Raw genomic sequence first — 23,810 nt, 5'->3', positions numbered from 1 at the left:
CATGGTGCCAGAGAGGCACTATGCATATGTCACAATTATTATTTTTTCTCTGTTGCTTATTTTTCCTTTGCTGGGTTTGGAATTCCTATAATTCTTTTTCTTCTTATTAATTTAATGTTCCTAAACTCATGTTATTAACTGATTGGGGGATTATTTAATATTATTCTGTTTACTTTTTACTTTAATAACAACAAAAAACCAGCACAACAGAAAACATATTATAGAATCATTCTTTCAAAATAACAAAGTCAACCAAATAAATGAATTGGGGTAAGTTTGATAACATAAATCTGTATATATTAATAATTGTGCACCATAGTATTTAAAGATGCATGTTGATTTCTGTCCATAAAGTTACACCATTCTATGCTTTTTCAGTATTGACACTTTTGAATTACTTTGTTATACTTTTCTCTTTTTTATAGCAAATATCCTATATTTTTTATTGAAGGGCTTAGAATAAATGGGAAATACACTATGAAATGCAATTGGAATTAGGCTGCTTTGGTCTTCGGCTAGATTCACTATTTATTTATTTAATTAGATAGTGTTTTTCTTATTTATTTAATTAGATAGTGTTGGGTATAGAAAGTTTTTGTTGCATAATACAGTTTATACATGGATGGGAAATCAATTGACCAGTCAGTCAACAAGTTGGATTTTTGTGTGAAGGAGTATCAAGTATGGAATGGAAAGTTTCAGTATAGCACATAGATTAACTTTCTAAAAGCTACTTCAGCCCTAAAAAGTCTTAATACAACTTGCATAAAACCATGCAAATGGTTGCTTCCCCTTTCTTTCTTTATTTGTGATTCTTATCCTATATCAAATATTTCTTTGCTAATTATTATTCTGAATGCATATTTCACTTCTATATTTCAGGTTGCGCCCATCATTAAAGAAAGAATGATGAAAAAGGGTAGCATGATGCTGGGTTATCAACCTCATCGTGGAAAAGTTAATTTCTTCCGCCAGGTCATCATTAGCCCCCAGGTGATCCATGAAGACATGGACTTCCTACTTGATGAGATTGATTCGCTTGGGAAAGACTTGTAGCTGATGCCCCCAAACACTAGGAGAAGCTTCTGTGTGTGGAGTTTATAGACTAAATTAGTTAATGACACAATATTATTAGACTTTATGATCCATATAAAAATGCTCAGAGGTGTGTAGACTTTTTATACCAAGCATATGTTTAACATTTAAATTATAAAGGGAATTTTATAATGATGGAGTGATATATAAATCACAACCCTTTAGAAAAATAAAGTGTTACATGAACAATAGGTAGGATATGTCACCTTCATATTTCCTGAATACATTCATGTTTTTGAATAGAGATTCAAATAGATCCATATTGTAAAATATCACCTAACTTTGGACAGTTAATTTCATGTAGCAGCCTTTTCCATTGATAGATTGGGATTGCCACTTTTCTTATTCCAAACAGTATGACTAAAAGCTGGGATGGCTGAGAATTATCCTCCAACTGGAAAACATGGGTGAGGTAAACTGATTTGTGATGTCTGAATCTGTTTTAAACACTAAAATATCAGCAGGCATTTTAGAAATGTATTCAAGTTTTAAAAAGATTGTGCATATGTTCACATATAGATTTTAGTGTTTTTTTAAATGTAGTATAGCTATTTAAAGTAAGGATTTTGGCACTTATTTAGTATCACTTATGTGATAGTATAAAAACCATCAGCATTCATCTACCTAACTATAAACTTGTTAAAGAATATACTAAAACAATTATGCAATCATTTGACATATGCTGTAATATTCAAATACATTAGTTAAATGGTATTGTGAAGATGGAAAGGCCTATAATATTTCCCACTATTTATTTGTGTATTGCACTACATATTAACAAAACTGATCTTATTTTTTATTGATTCATATAGGGATTCTATTATATTTGCTAATTTAAATGTTGACATTACATTTGAAGCATGATATAATATTTAATTTAGTAAAGCCCCATGTTGTTTCTTCCTGCTTTTATGGTTACAAAATTCTCTAGATTCAGTGCTGTAAGAGATATGCCTTGTAGCAGCATATTTCAGTTTAGCAAGTACACAATTCTTACGTTTTTAGATGATTGATATAAATGCTTTATAATAAATACTTTATCAAAAAGTCCCTGATTATTCCTCCTTCTATAACACTACCAACAAAATGTATGAACAGATTATTGTAATCACAAGATGTTACAATAACACACAAACCAACTAAAGCCATCCAATATATAATACTGTGTTTCCTGCAAATAAGCCGTACCCAAAAATAAACCCTAATCTGATTTTTTTAAAGCCCTATCCCCAAAATAAGCCCTAGTAAAGATCATCATTAGCGCAGGGGAGATCATGGCCAGACCAGGAGTCAGTGAGCATGCAGGGGTCGACAGTGTCTGGCAGCAACCATGGGCAAGCAGAAAAATGGGGTGGAGTGGGCTAATACAGCAGATGTGTAAATCTCCCAAATACAGTTAGACCAAAGGGCAGAAAATAAAACATTGCAAAAAAAATTATAAGTAAAAGGAGGGTATTCTATCTTACTTCTGGGTATACTGGTTCAGAAGCCCACATAAATTAAAGGCCTGATGAAGCTGTAACAACCCTCCTCCCCAGATGAGGAAGCAGTGATGAAGCTAGAGACAAAACTTGTCTTCCCCGCCCTCCAGGCTAGAAACAGCCAATGACCACCCACCAATCACATGTTCTCTCAAACATGGGCAGCAATCCTGGCTCTTACCACAGTTGCTCCTTCTCTTCCCCAGTTACCTCATGGAGGCTTAGCCCCTTCCCTTCCCTTCCTGACAGCCTGACTCCAGTGTCCAGGCTTTGGCGCCAAGCATTGCTTGTGCATGGGAGGGGCACAAAGCATGACTCTGTAGTGGTGGAATCAGCAATGTGCGAAAAGTGCCACCCTGAGCTCAGCCTGGATGCAACTTGGGCCCTTAATCACATGATTGGCTGAACACATCAGAATCACCTTCCCCTTGTGCCTCTGCCCAGCTGCTGGGTCTGCTGCACCTTCTGCTGCTAGTCTTATGGGGGCTCTTTGCCCTCCCAGCTGAGTTGCTCTCAGTCACTCTGCTTGGCTGGTCCTGCCTGGGAGTTGGCCCAGATCTACAACCTCTGGAGCACCTGTCCCCACCACTAGCCTACCAGAGTCCTTCACCAGTGGGCACTAGTAGAGCCATACTGCTCATACTGCCTCACTTTACTTATACAAGTGCAGGTTCACACATTCACCTGCCACTTGCATAGCCTGGTTCCAATGGGCCGTGGCTCAGCACAGCTGTAGACTGGGGGTTGGGGGACCCTGATCTACAATACATAATTTAAGGACTATAATAGCTACTATGTCCTACTATGTAGGACAGATAGGCAGAAGATTAGCAGAGAACATCTGTGAATACTAACTTGCAATGAGAAGATACAATGAAATCAAACAACACATAAACAGACTCAATTATAGTTTCATCTGGGACCAAGCTAAATCCAAAAATACTATGGAATTCCTGGAAGCTTGGCATTCACATATATCAGCCATTCAAAGATACATAGAGAGAAACAACATTTACACATCGTTCTTTAGTGCAGCCATGCTAGTTTCTTTTGAGGTATCTTATTTTTCTTCTTTGGAATTGTCGGAATTGTGCTAGACTGGGCTTTTATAATCTCACTTTTCAAAGTTTCCCAAACTTCTTGAGTTCCCTTGAACTTTCTTATCCATGGAATCCTTCCCAAGCTGTCCTAAGTTTATTGAAATCAGTTATCTTGCAGCCCAAGACTCTAATGTGATTTTGTTCTATTGCTTGTATTTGCATAATGTCGAATTCCAGTAGCAATACTACTTCACAGCCCTCTCTAACTAGTTTACAGCATCAGCATATTGCCCCCAATAATATAAGTCCTCATTCTGCCTACCTTGGAAGGATGGAAGGCTGAGTTAAAATTGAGCTTGATGAGATTTGAACTGCCATATTGCAGTCAGCTCATAGTCAGCAGAAGTATCCTGCAGTATTGCATTCTAACCACTTCAACACTACAGTGTACATGCCCCCCCCCCAAGGTTCCTGTAACTTCAGTGTTTTCAATGCCTTCTCATTTTATCTCTGTTAGAAAGAATTAAATCCAGTATGATTGACTCCCTTTATCTTTTGAGAGACAAAGCTGGAATCTGTTGATCTTCCACTAGGTGTAGCAGTTCTCTCCCCATTGATGTCAGGGTAGTTAAAGTCCCTTATTACTAGTGCTTCCTACATACTGTGGTAATTGACTAGCAAAAAGTTCATTTATTTCTTCTGTTTGGTTGGGTGGCCTGTACCATATACCTATGGCAATGTTATTTTTTCCCTTTTATAATAATCCAAAGCCTTTAAGCTGGTTTTCATAATTGTTCTGCTGAATTTCTGTGGAGCTATAGTTATTTCTTATATATCAATGCTGGCGAACCTATGGCATGTGTGCCAGAAGTGGCACTCAGAACCATCTCTCTGGAGACGTGGAGCTGTCGCCTGTTGCTCTTCCTGATTCTGGTGCGTACATGTGTGGCATACATGTTTTCAGGTTTCTGGCATGCATGCACGTGCAAAGATCAGTTGGCTGATGCGCATGCCAGAACCTGGAAGAGCAACGGGCGATGCCCAAAGACACAGAGAGGGGATCCCAACAGTTCCTTCCAAGGGGAGCAAAGCTGTCCCCTCCCAAATGGGCTTTTTGCACGGCCCTAGGCTTCCAGCTCACAGCACTGACATGCATCCACAGTCCACAGCACCTGGCCGGCTTGGATGTTACAGAAGAACAGTGGCGGCGGCAGCAGCAAGGGGAAGGAGCAACTGGCCAACCCCCACAGCCACTTTCCCACCAGCAAGTCAGGCTCTTGGCAGCGTCTCCATGGGTGGGGAGAAGTGTTTTCCTCTGGCCCTCCTGGGGCAGCTCACCTCCCCAATGGCAACTCATCCACTTCCTCCTCAAGCATCCCAGCTGTAAGCAGCAGTGCAGGGGGCTGGCAGCGGTTCTCATGGTGCCAATTCTGGCCAGGATGCTGGAAGGGGAGCCACTGTTGGGGAGATGAGCTGCCCCAGGAGGACTGGAGGAGAGCACAGCTCTCATGCATGGAGATGCCGCTGAGGGCCCAGCTCGCCACTATGGGAGAGTCTGCAGGGGCTAGCCAATCACTCCTGCCCATCACCCCACTCTTCTGGGGTGGCGGAGCTGCACAGGAACTGAGTCCATGTGGGAGGAACAGCTATCTAGAGCTGGGGCAAGAGGCGCACTGGCTGGGAAGTAGTCACGCTCCCTTGGCAGAAGTGGCGGGGGGCTTCCATGGCCGGCCATGGGATTGGAATCGGCTGGCTGCAGGAATCAACACTGTCCATAGCCCTGGTGCACTGCTCGCTTACATGAGCCAGCCTTACTGTTTGGAGGCTGAATGGAGTGGGAAAGCATTGTGGAGCCAGGCCATTCACAGCTGCCTCCAGCCAGCCAGAGTTTGCTGCGCTGGGACAGGAATGAGACTGCTCCACCTTGGGTGGGGAGGATGAGGAGGAGAAGAACAGCGAGGGTTTGCCCCAGCTGGCGAGGCAGGGTGCAGGTCAGATGGTGCTGGCTGGCTGGTTGGAGAGTGGGCAGTCATTAGGTAGCTGCTGCTGCTGCTTCAGTGGGGAAGACGAAGAGAAAAACAGCTCCTGCCCCTTTCCTCCCCTGCCATTGCCAGTAGCTTAAATGCTCCAACTAAAGCAGAGATTGTACAGTCGCTCTCCCATACAAACACACACACAGAGTTTGGGAAAAAACCCTCCCCCCTCTGTGTTTGTGTGTGTGTGTGTGTGTTTATGTGTGTGCATGCATGCACAACGGCAGTTGCACGCTTCAGTGCCTGGCTGGAAGGGTGCTCAGATAAGCCAATAGGAGGTGGGGGGGGGGACGACTCCACTCCTCCCTGCCTTGCTTCATACTTCACCCCCCCCCCAACCGCCTCACTGCTTAGGCAGCTCCTGTTACCTGCACCGCTGCCAGAGGCTTGGCTGAAAATCACTCTCTCCTCCCAACACACACACAGAGTTTGGAGAGCCCCCCTCCTCTCTCTGTCTCATTCCATTTGCATGCAAGCTCTATGGAACAACATGGTCTCATTAAGTACAAAGTAGTTTAGTGGGGGCAGCAGGAGACTGGCAAACACTTTTTGCAATGAGAATGAAAGTTTCTGGCAGGTTTTTCGATGGCTGTCAAAGTGGTGCCTGTCCTATTGAGAGGAATTGCAGAAGAACAGTGGGAGGGCAGCAGTGGCAGTGCTGCTGAAGTGAAAGGCAGAAGCTAGGAGGCCATGCTCTTCATGGGGAGTGCCGCTGACTCCTGTGCTGGTGGAAGAGGAGAAAGAAGAGGCAACACTGTTGGCTGCAGCCATGGAAGCCAAGGCAGCGGATTCGCTGTCCTGGCCCTCTCCATCAGGCGCTTCTGCTGCCAGGGAATTCATTGGCAGCAGAAGCTCCTTATCCTTATGTGCCTGTTTAAGGAGGAATATCTGTCCAGCACCGGAGTAATAGGTGTGCCAGCTAGGAAACGGTCATGTTCCCTTGGCAGAAGTGGTGGGATGGGGGGGCACTTCATTGACACTTTTGTGGTTTCCGGTGCACGCATGTACACTGGCTAGCTGATCTGCACATGCGTGCCAGAACCTGGAAGACCAGATAGCCAGCGCGCATGTGCACGCTGAAAACTGACTACTTTTCTGGTTTCTGGCACACAGGCTTGTGCACATGTACGCATGCTCCTGTTTCAACACTTGGTGCTAAAAAGGTTTGCCAGCAGTGTTACATATAGTGCAACTCAATCTCTTTTATTAGGTCTGTTTCTTTTAAACAGTTTAAATCATAACAAATCTGCAAGGTTGATTAATCTCAAAGAGTATAATTAACACAATGCAAACAACTACATTCCAGCTATACCATCATGATAGCCATAGGATTGATTTATGGGCTGCATTTCTCAGAAGTGTCTGCTGCTTCCTTCAGTGATAGCCAGCACATAGAAATATCTAGCATACCCCAAAATATAATAGTTCAAAAACAATGACATGTTTACTGTTCTTTTCATTTGAAGATTTTTTTTTGTAAGTTATTTAAGAAATTCCCATTATTTTATCAACTTAAAGTATTTGGCAGTGATGGTAAGCCTGTGATGTGTGTCAAAGATGACATGCCATGATGACATACATTGCTAGCATTTATCAACACCTAAAAACTGTTGAAAGCACCCCTCATATGACTTTTGGCAACAGAGGCTGCACAAGAATGGAGTGTGGTTTCACATGGTATGGACTTTGACATCATACAAGCATAGTTTTCCTTGGTTTTCAGAGGCTGCAGAGGCCACATGAGCATTTTCCAAAGCTGTTTCAAAACAAAAGTTGTCTGTGACCTGAATAATTTGCAGGACTACCTACAAGAGAAAGAGAGAACTGTCTGAAAATAAGTGGCAGATTCTAAGGAGTCCTGGGTCATAAAACAATCATGCTGTTTTCCAAAGCTTGCAATTCTTGTGAAATGGCATGAGGCAGTTTTTTATTGGCAGTAACCCAGTCAGCATTGCCACCAAGTGCCACTATTCAGTGTGTTCTAAATCAGCAGTTGCCAACTGGTGGGCCGAGAAAATTTTGGTAGGCCACAGAGAAATCTCACCCCCAGACTGAACTAGCCAACGGCAGATAGATAGATTTCTGAATGAATCTGTGATTCTGTGAGCAACTCAATCTGCCTGCCTGCTTTGCCTGATTTTGGGTAAAAGTTTCTCTTTTTTATAAAAAATTCAATATTTATATAGATATTTATAATATTTACATACAAGCCATGCCCAGCCAGTCACATGACCACCAAGCCACACCCACAAATTAGGCCATGCCCACAGAACCAGTTAGTGGTCCTTGGGATCTAAAATTATGAGTTTGGTGGTCCCTGAGGTCCAAAAGGTTGGCGACCCCTGTTCTAGATGGTGAGGTGGGGTGAGGGTTAAGAATTGTTTCTCTTTTGTATGTGTGTGTGTGTGTGTGTGTGTGTGTGTGTGTGTGTGTATGAGACAATCCAGCAGAGTCAGGTTAGGCATTTTCTGAATTTTTTATAGACATCAAAATTTTTAAAAAGTTCAGTATGTGAGCTTTGTGCTCAAAATAATGAATTACAATAAAAATTATTATATTACTATTCACTAAATGTACATTTCCCCCAGCTCTCTTAAATGATAGACCAAGATGTTTCTAAATAGCCTTTCCAAATTGTAATTTTGAATCTTTTCCCTCCAAGTCTTTACTCAACTCCGTCTGACCAAAATATTATACATACATTCTGTGTTTAAGTACTTTCAGTTTAAATGCCATTCAAAGTAAACATTGCCACAGTGTCTAGCCAAAATAAAATTCTGTCAATAATGCAACAGTCCTATAGATTCAGATACAAATTCTATAATCTTCAAAGAGGTTTACTCCCAGAGAGTAGTTCAAAGTTTGCAATCATAAGGAGCGGAATGGGACTTTTCGGCTCCTACCCTTGGCTGTGCCTGCTTCTCCACCAGGGTTCTGCCTCCACACATTCACCTCTAGCTTTTCTCCTCAGCTGGCACGGCCCTAGCTGTTCATTCCTGGCCTTTTGGCCACCTGGGACAGTTTGCTGTCCGCCAATCAGCTACCTCAGAGGTTGCCAACCTTTTGGGCCTCAAGGACCACCAAACTCATACTTGTAAATCCTGAAGACCATTCATATGATTTTTTTAAAAAAGATAATATAAAATTTTTATTTTTATTTTTATCAAACATAAATATAAACAAATAATATATATATATATATATATATATATATATATATATATATATATATACACATACAAATATATATTTAAATATAAAAATGCTTATTTAATTATAAAAATCATAAATGCTTAATCATAACAAAATAAAATGTTTATTGTAACAAAATTATTAAAGTTAGTACAATTATTACAAAATATTGAAATATTTGGTTCCGTGTTTACTTTTTGTGTATTTAAGATTAAATCCTTTGACATCCAAATCATGTCTATTCTTGACCATGATAAATGTCTATTAGAGTAAAATGTATATTGTCTGTTCTTGTTATTCAATTTCTTCCATACGTCTTTAATACTCAATTCCTCTACCATCTTAAAAAAAGATTTTGGCAATGTCTTTCTATTTTTTTTTTATTTTCTGTGTTTTGTAGTCCAATTCTATAGCCACTATAGCATTAAAATCTCTAAGAATACATATGTTATCATATTCCAATTCAGTTATCTTCTTATGTTATTTCTTATAGAATTCTTCTTGCTTGTCATTTGGTGCATATATTGCTATTAAAAGCATCTTTAAATTATTATCTGTTATTTCCACCATCAATATTCTCCCTTCTTCATCTGTGAAGATTAATTTAGCTTTTATTGTATTCTCGATATATAACACTACTCCTCTTTTATTTTGTTGTGCCAATGAGGGGTATAAGTTCCCAATTCTAGGACAATTCAGAACATGCGCATGTTGTTTTTTAATGTGCACTTCTTGTAAGCAGATTATATCTAATTTTAGTTTTTCTAACGTATGAAACATTGTTTTCCTTTTGATGGCCAAATTCAGTCCATTTATATTTATAGATATTAATTTCTTTTCATCCTGCATTATTTACACTTTATATATAGGATTTATTGCTCTTGTTGTTCTTTGCTCTCTTGGTTCTTTTCTCAGAATTTAATTTCCTCCTCTCTTGCTTTTTCTTCTTTTCCTCTAAAATATTCAACATAAAATAGCTCTGCTTTCTCTATTGAGTCCAATCTGTGTCTTTGCTCTTGCCAGATGAACATCAAGCCTTCAGGAATCAGCCATCTATAATTTGCTCCTTTCTTAATTAAAATCTTTGTCAAGAATTGATATTCTCTTCTCAAATCTCTCACTTTCCTTGGTACTTGTTTTAGGACTTTGATCTCCTTTCCTTTATATTTTAATGGGTCATCTCTTGCTTTCTGTAATATTTCTGTTTTAATTGCTTTCTTGGTAAATCTCACATGGACTTCTAAAGAAAGAGAGAAGGAGAAGGAAGTCTCAATGCAAGAGTTAAAATTAATAATGCAAGCAATACAAGGGAAGACCAAGGGAAGTGCATGGAAGAAAAAAAAGAAGGTGGAAGAGAAGATGGGAAAGATGGCAGAGAAAATGGAAAATATACAACAAATGATGATGACAAAAGAAGAAAGAATGCAAAAGATAGAAGAAAGACAGAGATCAAGCAGAGAAGAAAGTAGGAGAAATAGACAACAGGCTGACAGCAGTTGAGGAAGATAAGGGAAAGGAAATGATTACCTGGGAGATGGGCAAAGCTGATTTCTATTTAAGATTTGAAAACATAGAGGAAGAAAAGAGAGAAAACCTTGCAGAAATAATGACATAAGTCTTAGCAGGAGCCATGGAGATATCCAAAGAAAGAATGATGGATGGAATTGATGAAGTATTCCGAGTATATACTAGATCCAACAAGCCAAAAAGCCAGAGTCAAAAACATCAACAGAGTATAGTCCAAAGTCACATTAATCTTTTCTCTTTTGTTTCACTATCCAGCTGTTTTCATAATTTTCGAGAGCAACACCTGTTTTCAGTGCTCACTCTATCTTCTCTTACTTCTAAACACATCCTGCAGCCAAAACAATTCAATCTTTTAATTTCTTTTAATGTTTTCAACTTTTATATATATGTGTGACCTCTAGATGACAGTATTGCTCAGCGTTCTCTTCTTGTTATATTATATCCAATAAGTTTCTAGACAGAGTTCATTTTAAAAAGTGAGAGTAAAAAGGGGAAAATAGTCCAAATTTTAAAATTAAAAACAAAAGTTAAAATTTGTCTTCTATTAATTATCACTATAAAGTCCAGTACAGTTAAAAAGCAAAAAGTCTCTTAGTAAAAAAAAAAAACAGTAAAATAATCCAAATTAAACTTGACAGCTAGCAACATGCACTACTTCACTGCTATTATCATTTTTCTGTCTTCTATCTTCTTAACAATCTTTCCCCTTAGGGTACTCTTCTATTTTTAACCAAAGAAAAAAATTAAAATCTCACCCCAACCGACACACTTTTCTTTTAAATTTTCTTTCCTTCCGGGGCTGTCACAGCCTTCCAGTGGTTTTAATAGCTGCTTTCCTCCATTGCCAGGCTTCAAGAGTTTTCGTGGATCAACCAGGGACTTTGCAGTGTCCCTGGGATAGACAGGATGTGCTTTCTTCTCTTACCGTCTCTCTGTGACGGTTCAGGTCCGATTGGACTGTCTGTCTGTGGGGAGTTTGGTGGCTTTCCTAGAGCTCCAGAATCATCATTGTCCTGCTGCAACACCAGACCCATCTTCCCAAAACCAGAAATATTCCTCTTAGGAATTTTACCTGAAACTTAAAGCAAAGAAAATGTATATGTGATTATTCATGTGATAACTGCAGTGAGAATTGTCTTTGTTCAAATTTGGAAAAAGGAATAGACTCCCACTGAAGAAAATGTGATTAGGAAAATGTTAGAAAGTGCAGAAATGAATAGATTAACACTTGTAATTAAAGAAAGAGAGCAAACTGAATATTTTAAGGTATGGGAATTATTCTATCAATGGTCAGAGAAAAAATATGAAAGCTAGATATAATTAATGGATTAGTTAAGAAGGATAATAAATATTTTGTTAACAGAAATAAATAAGCTAAAAACAAATATAAAGAGATAATGATATTAAGTACAATAAATATAGTAAGATAAGATTAGAGAATAATATTATGTAATGAATATGTCTGCAAACATTAACTGTGTTGCACAAGATATTAGTAACCAGATTATATGTCATCAAATGGAAGAAGATATGTTTGTAATAAAAATAAAATTATAAAAAAATTTTTTTTTTAAAATATATATATATTCTTAAGTTTTCGTGGGTACTTACATGTATTGTATTCAGCTTTGTTCGGGTATTTTCCCACGTCATTATAGTTGTGCTTTTAAAGTTGTAGCAATGTTTTGGCAGAATCTCATCTGCCATCATCAGGCTTCTGCAGAAGCCTGATGATGGCAGATGAGATTCTGCCAAAATGTTGCTATAACTTTAAAAGCACAATGTTTTGACGAGGTCCCACTCGCCATCTTCAGGCTGGTGCTTTCGACTTTGTGCAACCTTTCGGCTGACCAGGACCTATGAGAAATTCCAAGTCTGAAGAGCCACCATCTTATGTGACCTCACATTCCTACACAATTGTTGAAACAAAAGTTATCTACACATGCTTCCAACTCAAACTCCATTCCAAAACTTCAGCCACTGAACGGATCCTGAAAAGAATGGAATTAGCCCTAATCAGAAATGAACTCCACAGGAAAAGATTCCTACTAGACCAAACCAACAGGGATCTACTCACTCTCCACCTCAAACTCAGTAACAAAATCCACCCAGCACTCTGGGACAAATCCAAACAATTAGTCTTCATGAGAGCCGAAACAGAAACCTCCCACAAGATAGACACACACATCAACAAACTCCACAGACTAGAGAAAAGCCAGAAGCCCACCCCCACCCCCACAACAATGCACGAAATAAACAGTACACAACAATCAGATGGAACCCTCACCATAGCAGAAACCAATGTCCTCTCCAAGGGATTCAACTTTGCAGTCGCCCCCAAACGCATCCCCACTGAAAACATCATATACAGAGTTGAAGCTAGCCTAACCAAAATTAACCCAGATGTAGCCAATAAAATCAGACTTGAAGTCACCAATGTCCTCTGCTCCAGCAGTCCACCTAGAAGCAACTTACACAGAGAAGAACAAAAAGCACTCACCAACTTGAGGAAAGACAACATAATCATTCTCCCAGCAGTCAAAGGCAACGCCACAGTCGTGATGAACACATCGGACTACCAATCCAAACTATCCAACCTACTCCAAGACCCTGCTTACAAACCTCGAAGTACAGACCCCACCACCTACCTGGAAAAAAACAACCAAATCCAAAATAAAAGCCTCTCCCATCAGTGAAGAGATGCAGCAAAGAATCATCCTGTCAGGCTACAGAACTTTTCCCATTCACTCAACTAGAATTAACTTCTGAAAACATATCAAAATGTATCAAAAAGGAATCCTTTATTGAGATGAGACAATTCATGTAGGAGTTCAAAGCAGTGTCTGAGGTCCCTCAGGCATACAGGGAAAAAATAAGGGAGTTTAGAACCCCTCCCCTTATCTTGATGTGCATTTAGTGAAACAAAACCAGCATGTTATTTCCTCCTCACCCCTTTTGTAAGGAATGATCTTTTTCACAGTTTCCCAGGGCATACCTAATTTCCCCCACCCCCTTTTTAGAATGAACTTTTCCAGAGATTCCCAGGACACATCTCACTGTGGAATTTTTATGAACTTCTCATCTCCTGGCTGTGCCTCTCAGAGGCGATAGGTTCCAGCCATCTGGCTTTTCTCCCTCCATTGTATCATGCGTGGGTTATACAAACTCGATATAAGGTTAAATATATTCAGGTAACATCAAGAAAGAATTTCTTTATCGGCCCCCCCTTTCTTCTTCCACTGAAGAAATGACAGATATACGGATCTGAATCCTGTCCTCCTTAAAAAACAGATAGGTCTACCTGGAAAAAACAAAAATCATGCATAACATTAGCAATTCAGGATGGCTTATCAGGGTATTTTAGGTGGAACTTACGTAGTAATGTGGTTGCTTTTACGTGTCGTTTGGCTACCCACTCATTTTCGGAGGAAGGAAAGTGTTTCCAAGCTACTAAATATTGTGTGGATCCACGGTGAGTGCATGAATCAAGGATATCTTTAATTTCAAAATGTTGTTCCCCATGACCATGATGGAGGTTGGAGGTGTGGGAAGTTGGGAAGGTCTGAGGTTTGAAGTGATCTCTGGTTTAATCAAGCTACAGTGAAATACTGGATGAATCTGCCTAAGTGTTTTTGGAAGTCAACGATCCATCGTCACGGGGTTAATAATTCTGGAGATGGGGAATGGGCCAATGAATTTTGGTCCTAATTTCTTAGAGGGTTGTAATGATTTTAAGTATTTTGTGGACAAATATACACAGTCCCCAATTTTGAAAAGTTTAGGTTCGCAACGTTTTTTGTCTGCTTGAGTTTTGTAAACTGCTCTAGCTTCCTGTAAAGATAAAGCCATGGACACATGGCTTGTAAATTATCCATCCATTCCTTAAGGAAGGGGATTTAGGGTTCTTTGGTGGGTAGTTCTGGCATAGGGTTGAATTCTTGGCCTGTGGCTACCTGGAATGGGGTGAACCCCGTGCTACTATGGACTGAGTTATTGTATGCTACCTCTGCAAAAGGAAGAGGTCAGTCCAATTGTCCTGTTGGTGATTAATAAAACATCTTAAATATTGTTCTAGTACGTTGTTCACTCTCTCTGTCGATCCATCAGTTTGGGGGTACTTGATGACAACAACCCCAGGGTGGAGCCTAATAGGTTTAAAAATGCCTGCCAAAATTTGGATGTGAACTGAACACCCCTAACTGAGATAATCTGTTGGGGGGGGGGGGGGCTCCATGAAGGCAATAAATGTGTATTAGGAACATCTTTGCCAATGCCTAGGCAGTTGGGATCTTTTGGCATGGAATAAAGTGAACCTGTTTGGAAAAAAGATCAGTTACAACCCAAATGACAGTATTTCCAGCATTTTCGGGAAACTCCACTATAAAGTCCATAGAGATCTCTTTCCAGGATGTAGAAGGGTCTGCTAGTGTTTGTAAAAGTCCAGGATATTTTTCTTGTCTTTGCTTTGCAGCAGCACAGGTGGGGCAGCTCACAACATAGTTTTCAATGTCCTTTTTGAGGGACGGCCACCAAAATTGTCTTTTGATGAGGTGCAGAGTTTTTACAAACCCAGCGTGTCCCACTATTTTGGAGTCGTGGCAGCATTTCATGAGGTCCATTCTCTGGCTTGCAGGGACATAAAGTTTGTTCTCTACCCAAGCCAGTCAATCTTTGAGTAAATAAGCATTTTTGTTAGCCTGGAGCCAGTCGTCCTTTAGTAGTGCCTCCTTAAATATTGATGTCGTTGTGTCTTCAGTCAGGGATGATTTTAGTTTCTCTTGTGCCCAGGTGATTACTTTGGCTGCTAGTTGGATTGGTTGGATCATCTGTATTATAACCTCAATCTTTTTACTGTTGTATTGGGGTTTTCTGGACAGTGCATCTGCTAAGAAGTTCTTTCTCCCAGGAAAATATTTGAGAGTGAAATTAAAATGTTTAAAGTATTGAGCCCGCCTTGCTTGTTTTTCAGAGAGTTTCCATGGATTTTTCAGGGCTTCCAGATTTTTGTGATCAGTCCATACTTCAAAGGGGATTTGGTTTCCTTCCAGGAAATGTCTCCAGGTGAGCATTGCCCACCGCACAGCATATGCCTCTTTCTCCCATATGGCCCATCTTTGCTCGGTTTCTGTCAGTTTCTTGGATGTATAAGCTCAGGATTATAATTGTCCACTTCCATTCTTTTGGAGGAGGACTGCTCCAACTGCAACATCACTGGCGTCTACTTGGATGACAAACGGTTGTTCTGGATCTGGGTGCTTAAGGACAGGTTCTGCTGAGAATAGACATTTGAGCTTCTTGAATGCCACTTCGCATTCCATTGTCCAGATAAGGGATTGCCTTGGTTTGGGTTTCTCTGTCCCTTTCATTTTTAGCAAGTTTGTGATAGGGAGGGCGATGTTTGCAAAAGCTGGAATGAATTGACAATAAAAGTTCCCAAACCCCAGGAAGTTTTGCAGTTGTTTGCGGGTGTGCGGTGCGTCCCAGTCTAGTACAGCTTTTACTTTCTGTGGGTCCATCTCTATTCCTTCCTCTATACCCCAAATAGTCAATTTTTTCTGGGTGGAATTTGCATTTAGAGAGTTTTGCATATAGTTTAGCATCTAAGAGTTTTTTGTGGACTACACAGAGTAGCTTGATGTGTTCTTCCATCATTTCCATGTAGATTAAAATATCATCAAGATACACTAGAACCCCTCTATATAAAAATTCATGAAGGGTTTCATTGATCAATTGCATAAACACATCAGGAACTCCTTGCAGTCCAAAGGGGAGCACTTTAAATTGATAGCATCCCAATGGTGTGTTAAAAGCTGTCTTCCACTCATCCCCTTCCTTTATTCTGATGCAGTAATATGCCTCTCATAGGTCTAACTTGGAAAAATTTTTCCTTTCAAGAGGTAGGCTAACATGTCCTTCATGAGGGGGAGTGGATACATATTCTCTATGCAAATCGTGTTTAAGTTTTGGTAATTCACACACAGATACATGGAGCCATCTTTCTTTTTGAGGAATAATATTGGGCAGCTATTTTTGGTTGGGTGGGTTTGATGAAGCTCCTTTTTAAGTTTTTAAGTTTTTATCAATAAATGCTCTGAGTTTTTGCAGTTCTTTGGGAGACATGGAATACATTTGTGGTTTTGGAAGTTTAGCCCCTGGTAGGATTTTGATAGCGCAGTCTGTGGCTCGATGGGGTGGGAGTCATCACAAGCTTCCTCACTAAATGCTTGGGCCAGATCCTGGTACTCATTGGGGATGTTAATGGGTTCAGCCCAGTGTCCGGTGATGGCTGATTCTCTGTTCTCTGTCCCTTTTTTATCCTTTCCTCTGAGCTTTTTGCAAATATTATGTCTCTCTGGAATTGTACAGTTCCTTTCCTCCAATTTATATTTGGATTCCATTTCCGCAGCCATGTGAGACCTAGGACCAGCGGCTGTTCCATTCCTGGGGCTACAATGAATGTGAGCATCTCCCTATGATTCCCTAGTCTTATTTTCAATGGTTCTGTGGTAAACCTAGCTGGCTCCCCGCTATAGTTCCATCTAATTGGCAGAAAGCAATGGGATTTTTCATTTCTTTCAGTTGAATTCCCAATTTATCTGCAAGGGAGGGGTTTATTAGGCATTGAGTGCATCCCGAATCCAGCAACGCTGCGACTTCCTCCCCCTTCCCTCAGCTGGGGATAAAGAGTCTCAGGGTGTTTCGTTCAATTGGATTGCTTACCAGTGGGTCATCTTCTGGATTGCTTTCAGACTGGCACAGGTCCCCTAGGAGAGTTTGGGATGCTTCCTCAGGGTTAGGGGGTGATCAGAATCCCACATCTACTCAGCCTCTCAGGCCAGTCTCCTTTCCTCGAGGGCTGGATGTTCTGGGTTTCCCCCCAATGGGTGGTCTAGCTTTCTGGCAGAGGTCTTCGAACAGGATGTCACAACAATAGAACTCAGAAGGTCATCACACAGCCCATTAACCAGGTCGTTACAACACAGGAGGCTGATAGACACACAGCCAGTACCTCAGCCTCCAACCAATCAGAACACGGCTAACCCCCCAACCAATCAGAACACAGCCAAACCCCCTACCAATGAGAACACACCCCCACCCAATCAGAACACAGCCAAGCCCCCACCCAATCAAGTCCCACCCCACTGGCAGTTAAAAGGAGGAAGCAGCTGCAATCTCACATTACTCTGAGAAGCACAGAGCCGGAGACAGAAGCCTGAAGATGATGAATGAGACTTCATCGAAACGTTGCCTAGATACTTCAAATCTTACGTGGGAGAAAACCCGAACAACCAAAGATACACATACAAATACCCGCAAGAACCTCAGAAAACAAATATTGCACCTCTACGGGAGGAAACCCTCCATCTGACCAGGACTTATGAAAAACTTGAAGTCCAAAGAGCCTCCATTTTATGTGACCTTGCATTCCTATGCAACTGCCAAGATCAAAAATTTAATTCCCACAAGCTTCCAATTGAAATTCCACACCAACACAGCAGCCACCAAACGCATCCTAAAAAGAACAGAACTGGCCCTAATTAGAAATGAACTTCACACAAAAAAGTTTCTCCTAGACCAAATCAACAAAGATCTCCTCACACTCCACCTCAGACTCAGCAACAAGATTCACCCCTATTTTGGGACAACCAAACAACTCGCTGTCTGGAGAGCCGAAACACAGACCACCCTCAAGACAGACACACACACCAACAAACTCAGGAAACTACAACAACGCCAGAAACCAACTCCTCCCCCCACAGCCACACATGAAACAAACAGTGCACAACATCTCAGACAAGATCCTCACTGAAGCTGAAACCAAGGTCCTTTCAAAAGGATTCAACTTTGCTGTCGCTCCCAAACACATCCCCACAGAAACCATCATATGCGGAGTTGAAACCAGCCTGACCAGAACCAACCCTGATGATGCTAACAAAATCAGACTCGAAATCACCAACATCCTCTGCACTAGCAAACCACCCAAAAGCAACTTATCCAAAGAAGAACAAACTGCACTACTTAACCTGAAAGAAGACACCAGCATAATAATCCTACCAGCAGACAAGGGCAATGCGACAGTGGTTATGAACACATCTGACTACCAAACCAAGTTAACCAACCTACTCCAAGACCCCGCATACAAACCCCTAAAGACAGACCCCACCACCTACCTAGAAAAAACTACCAAATCCAAAATAAAAGCCTCCCCATCAGTGAAGAAATCCAGCAACGAATCATACCCAGAGAGAAATCATCCAGATGTCCCAAGCTTTATGGTCTCCCAAGATACACAAAGAAGGAACCCCACTCAGACCAATAGTCAGCTCCATAGGCTCACCTCTACAAAACCTGGCCAAATTTCTTGCCAAACAACTACAACCCTATGCAGAATCCATCAACTCACATGTAAGAAACTCATTCCAGTTCATCGAGATCATAAAGAAACAAAACTTACAACCTAACGACCTACTAGTAAGCTTCGATGTCATATCCTCTTCACCCAAGTGCCAATAAAAGAAGCCTTGACAGCCATCCAAAACAAATACAACGCCCCAAGCACATCCTAGATCTGACCAACCACTGCCTATCCAATACATACTTCACCTACAATGGACAAAAATACAAACAAATAGAAGGAGCACCCATGGGATCACCCCTCTCACCTGTCATCGCAAACCTCTACATGGAACACTTTGAAACACAAGCTCTAGAAAATACGACCACAAACCCAAACTCTGGCTCAGATACGTAGATGACACCTTCTTAATCTGGCCACACGGGAAAGAAAAACTGAACAACTTCCTCACACACCTCAACAGCCTACACCCCAAAATACAATTCACCATGGAAACAGAAGCCAACAATCAACTTCCTTTCCTAGATGTCTTGGTATACAAAAGATCCAATGGCTCCCTAGGACACACCATCTACCAGAAGAAAACACATACTAACCGCTATCTACATGCACTCTCACACCACCACCCAGCACAGATCAATTCCGTAGCTAAGACACTCATCTCCAGAACAAAATGCTTAGCCGATGAACAACACCAAAAACCGAACTACACACTCTCACCAACGTACTTACAGCCAATGGATTCCAAAGAAAGAAGATTACCCACCTAATCCAAAAAGAAACCCCAACCAAAATCCAAGACAGAGAACAAGAAAACGGCAAAGCCCTCCTCCCATATATAAAAGGCACTACAGACAAAATTAGCAAGATCCTCCAAAAACACAACATCAAAACAGCATTCTGCACAAACAGAAAAATATCCACCATCCTAAGAAACCCCAAAGACAAAATCGAATTAGAAAACCAAGGAGTATACGAAATCCCCTGCACTGCCTGCCCTACCACATACATTGGACAAACTAACAGAAGAATAAGTGCACGCATTGAAGAACATAAGAACTCAATCAAAAAGAAGAAATGACCTCTTCCCTGGTCCAACACCTCAAAGCCACAGGACATGAAATTGATTTTAAAATACCAGAACCATCGCCAAAACCGAACACTTCAACAGCAGAATAATCAGAGAAGCCATAGAGATAGAAAAACGCCCACACAGCATGAACAAACGAGATGATACCTCCCGCCTTCCAGCCATTTGGAAACCCGCCCTCATGAACAGACGCAGTACCTAACATGAAGAAGGACACCAGACCCACACCCATGAGAGCCACACAAGATGCCACCACCACACTTCCATGTAGAAAACAGACTCACACCCACTCAGAAGATGAGACACGACCATGGACCAGAAGCTGCACTGCAGCTGCATCACTACCCACTTCAAACCCCTCCGAGCCATACATGAAGCAAACCGACACCCACTATGAAGATGCAGCACGACCACGAACTCGAAGCCAAACAGCAAGATCACAACTCACCAGCTCAAATCCCCAGCAACTAAGACTAACCTGAGCACAACCAAGCCCCCACCTGAACAGAACACGCCTCCAACCAATCAGAACACGGCCAACCCCCAACCAATCAGAACACAGCCAAACCCCTACCAATGAGAACACACCCCCACCCAATCAGAACACAGCCAAGCCCCCACCCAATCAAGTCCCACCCCACTGGCAGTTAAAAGGAGGAAGCAGCTGCAATCTCACATTACTCTGAGAAGCACAGAGCCGGAGACAGAAGCCTGAAGATGATGAATGAGACTTCATCGAAACGTGCCTAGATACTTCAAATCTTACGGTGGAGAAAACCCGAACAACCAAAGATCCATATATATATATGTATGTATGTATGTATGTATGTATGTATGTATGTATGTATATGTATATGTATATGTATATGTATATGTATATGTATATGTATATATATATATGTATGTATGTATGTATGTATGTATGTATGTATGTATTCAGCATTGTTCGGGTATTTTCCCATGTCATTATAGTTGTGCTTTTAAAGTTGTAGCAACGTTTCAGCAGAATCTCATCTGCCATCATCAGGCTTCTGTATTGTGTTCATCAATGATGAGACGAGATTCTGCCAAAATGTTGCTACAACTTTAAAAGCACAACTATAATGACGCGGGAAAATACCGAACAAAGCTGAATACCTCATATATATATATATATATATATATATATATATATATATATATATATATATATATATATATATATATATATATATATACATACATACATACATACATACATACATACATACATACATGGATGGATCTTTGGTTGTTCGGGTTTTCTCCCGCGTAAGATTCAAGTATCTAGGCAACGTTTCGATGAAGTCTCATTCATCATCTTCAGGCTTCTGTCTTCGGCTCTGTGCTTCTCAGAGTGATGTGAGATTGCAGCTGCAATCCAATGCTGGAGAAATTAATTAATGGGGAGAAATGTGCACAGTTCTGTGTCTCTTTCCTTCCCAGCCTCCAGGCACCAAGTGGCTTCTTTGGAATCCTAGAAGTACCACTCCTGTAATCAAGCCTCCTGTACTCAAGCTGCTCCTGTAATTAAGCCTCCTCTCTATTAAAGCCCAAACAGCAGAGCAATGGAAAGGAGTTCTCTGGGGATAAATAACTAGGAACAGTTTATTATGATTGCACTATTAAACAAGAATATTAGGGATTAATTTGGATAGAAGACAGATTCTATTTGTCGGCTTCTAATCATTCAGTTAAGGATCAGAAAACCAGCTGACTTCAGCCACACAGCTGGAGTTTTTCCTCTGTCTATTGCCCTTTAGGGATATTATCATAAATTTTTCTTGACTGCTACAGAGTGACCTATATCAGGAAAATGTTAGATAGTACTGTGCATTCAAATGTTTCTCCTATAAAGACTGGAATGAAAATGGAGTGGAAATGGTATTTCGTGCTTGCTGACAAACTTTCATAAGTGTGAAAGTCTAGGGGGAAAATACTAGTTATACATTACTCTTAACAAAGATAAAACACCAAGACTTTGGATCCCCCAAAGGATTAGAGAGGCCCTTCCATCCCTTTGCTCTGCCCCACAGTTCCCAACCTTGCCCCCCAGGACAGACCCCACTTGCCCTCTGCCTCTCCCCCTCATTCAGCCAGAGCACTGCCTTCCCCCCCAGAAGGGCTGATCCTATATTCCAGAGCTGTAGTAGTCACAATCATACTACCATTTGGTCATCCCGGAGCAGTTGCCCCAAAGGACTAGTCCTGTGGCTATCACAACTCTGGAATATGGGACTAACTTTCCCACCACCATCAGTCTGCTTGTCTTCATTTTCCTTCACTCAGACTGACGAAGCTTCTTGAGAGAAGGAACACAAAAGAGGTTCCTGGAAGACTGTTATGCCTGGAGCAGATCCTAGACTCCTGCCCAGAAGCCAAGAGAAAGTTCCTGGTCCGGACACACAGCACCCCAGGGTCAAGCTAAGTTGATTCTTTTTTGGGGAAGTTTGACCTTAACTTTATTTTCTTTGACTGTAATATTTAATGGCATCAAATAATTTGATTTTGACAACTATCATTACTTGTTTGGTTTTAGATTCAGATGGTTTCCATGATGAATGAAAAAAAGCAAAGGAATATTTTGCATTTCTTTAGCAATACAAAAGATAATGTTACTAATGATAATAGTAACAACAACAATATGTGTACTTCACTTAACCATGAGCTGATAAATGAATCAGAGCCTCCACAGTCCTCATCAGGCACCATTAGAAAGAACATTCAAACTGGAGGTGGAAAGAAAAAAAAACTCAAAAGTATCAAGAAAAAATGATTCAGACTATTTGAAATATAGATTTATTCAAGAACCTGGTAGTGAGCTGGATCCACGGATGCTTTGTGTTGTGTGTTCTGAGAGTTTATTGAATGAAGGCATGAAACCTTCAAAATTCAGAAGACACTTGCAAACAAACCACCCAGATTTAGCCAACAAACCACTTGAATATTTTCAAAGAATGTGTGAAAATATGCAAAAGCAAGTGATTGCTTTAACAAAAATGACTGTTGAAGATAAGTCCTTATTAAAGGCTTCTTTTCTGATAGCACTTCAGATTGCAAAAAATAAAAAGCCATATACAATTGGAGAAGATTTATTTAAGCCTTGCATGTTACAAGCCTGTGAAGAAGTTTTGGGAAAGCAGACTGTTCAGAAACTGAAAGCAATTCCTATGTCCGCTAACACTGTCAAGTGCAGAATTGAAGACATGGCTGAAGATACTGAAAATCGAGTTATAAAAATGGTGAAAAATGCACCATTTTATGCAATTCAATATGATGAATCAACAGACATAAGTAACAAGGCACTTCTCCTTTGTTTTGTGAGGATTGAGTGTGAAGGAGAGTTACAGGAAGAAGTACTTTGCTTGCTCAACTTGCCAGGTAGAACAACTAGCTCTGAGATTTTTGAAGCACTGAACAGTTATTTCCTCGAACACGGAATTGAATGGAAAAAATGTATTGGGATATGTACAGATGGTGCTTCAAACATGACACAACATCTTTCAGGAATTGTTGCAAAGCTGAAAAAAATTGATCACCCAGACATTTTGTCAACACACTGCATTATACATCGTGAGCAACTTGCAATTAAAAAAATGACCCCAGAACTACACAAAGTGTTATCAGATGTTATTAAAATGAAATTTGACACAAAGGACTCAATTCTTGAATGTTTGAGGCACTTTGTGAAGAAATGGGTTCCGAATATACTCATCTTCTTCTTCACACTGAGGTGGCTGTCAAGGAGCAAAATACTAATCCAACTCTTTGCCTTGCATGAAGAAGTGAAAGTATTTTTCTGCTAGTAAAATAATCCAAAATTTCAAGAACTCTTGACCAACAATGAGTGGGTAGCCAAGCTTGCATACCTGGCAGATATTTTTTCATTATTAAATGAACTAAACTTATCTTTGCAAGGACAATTTCAGGATGTGTTCACACTATGAGGTAAAATGGATGCTTTTCAAAAGAAAATAT

General features: G+C 40.6%; 1 protein-coding gene across 2 annotated transcripts in view; it reads left to right on the top strand.

Moving 5' to 3' along the window:
- The window catches only part of GADL1 (GAD like acidic amino acid decarboxylase 1), a 92,273-nt gene extending 90,134 nt beyond the window's left edge, over positions 1 to 2,139 (top strand). For both annotated transcript variants that reach the window (XM_087916794.1, XM_087916795.1), the window contains one exon: positions 883 to 2,139. In XM_087916794.1, coding sequence (XP_087772920.1) covers positions 883 to 1,056 — 174 coding nt within the window. In that variant the 3' untranslated portion in view covers positions 1,057 to 2,139. The remainder of the gene's footprint in view (positions 1 to 882) is intronic.
- Positions 2,140 to 23,810: the final 21,671 nt, after the last annotated feature.

Source organism: Pseudonaja textilis, chromosome Z (assembly GCF_049901715.1).
Source record: "Pseudonaja textilis isolate UNSWEBS1 chromosome Z, rPseTex1.2, whole genome shotgun sequence".
NCBI lineage: Eukaryota > Metazoa > Chordata > Lepidosauria > Squamata > Elapidae > Pseudonaja > Pseudonaja textilis.
The sequence above is the reverse complement of the archived record's forward strand: the minus strand, read 5'-3'. Positions and strand labels throughout refer to the sequence as shown.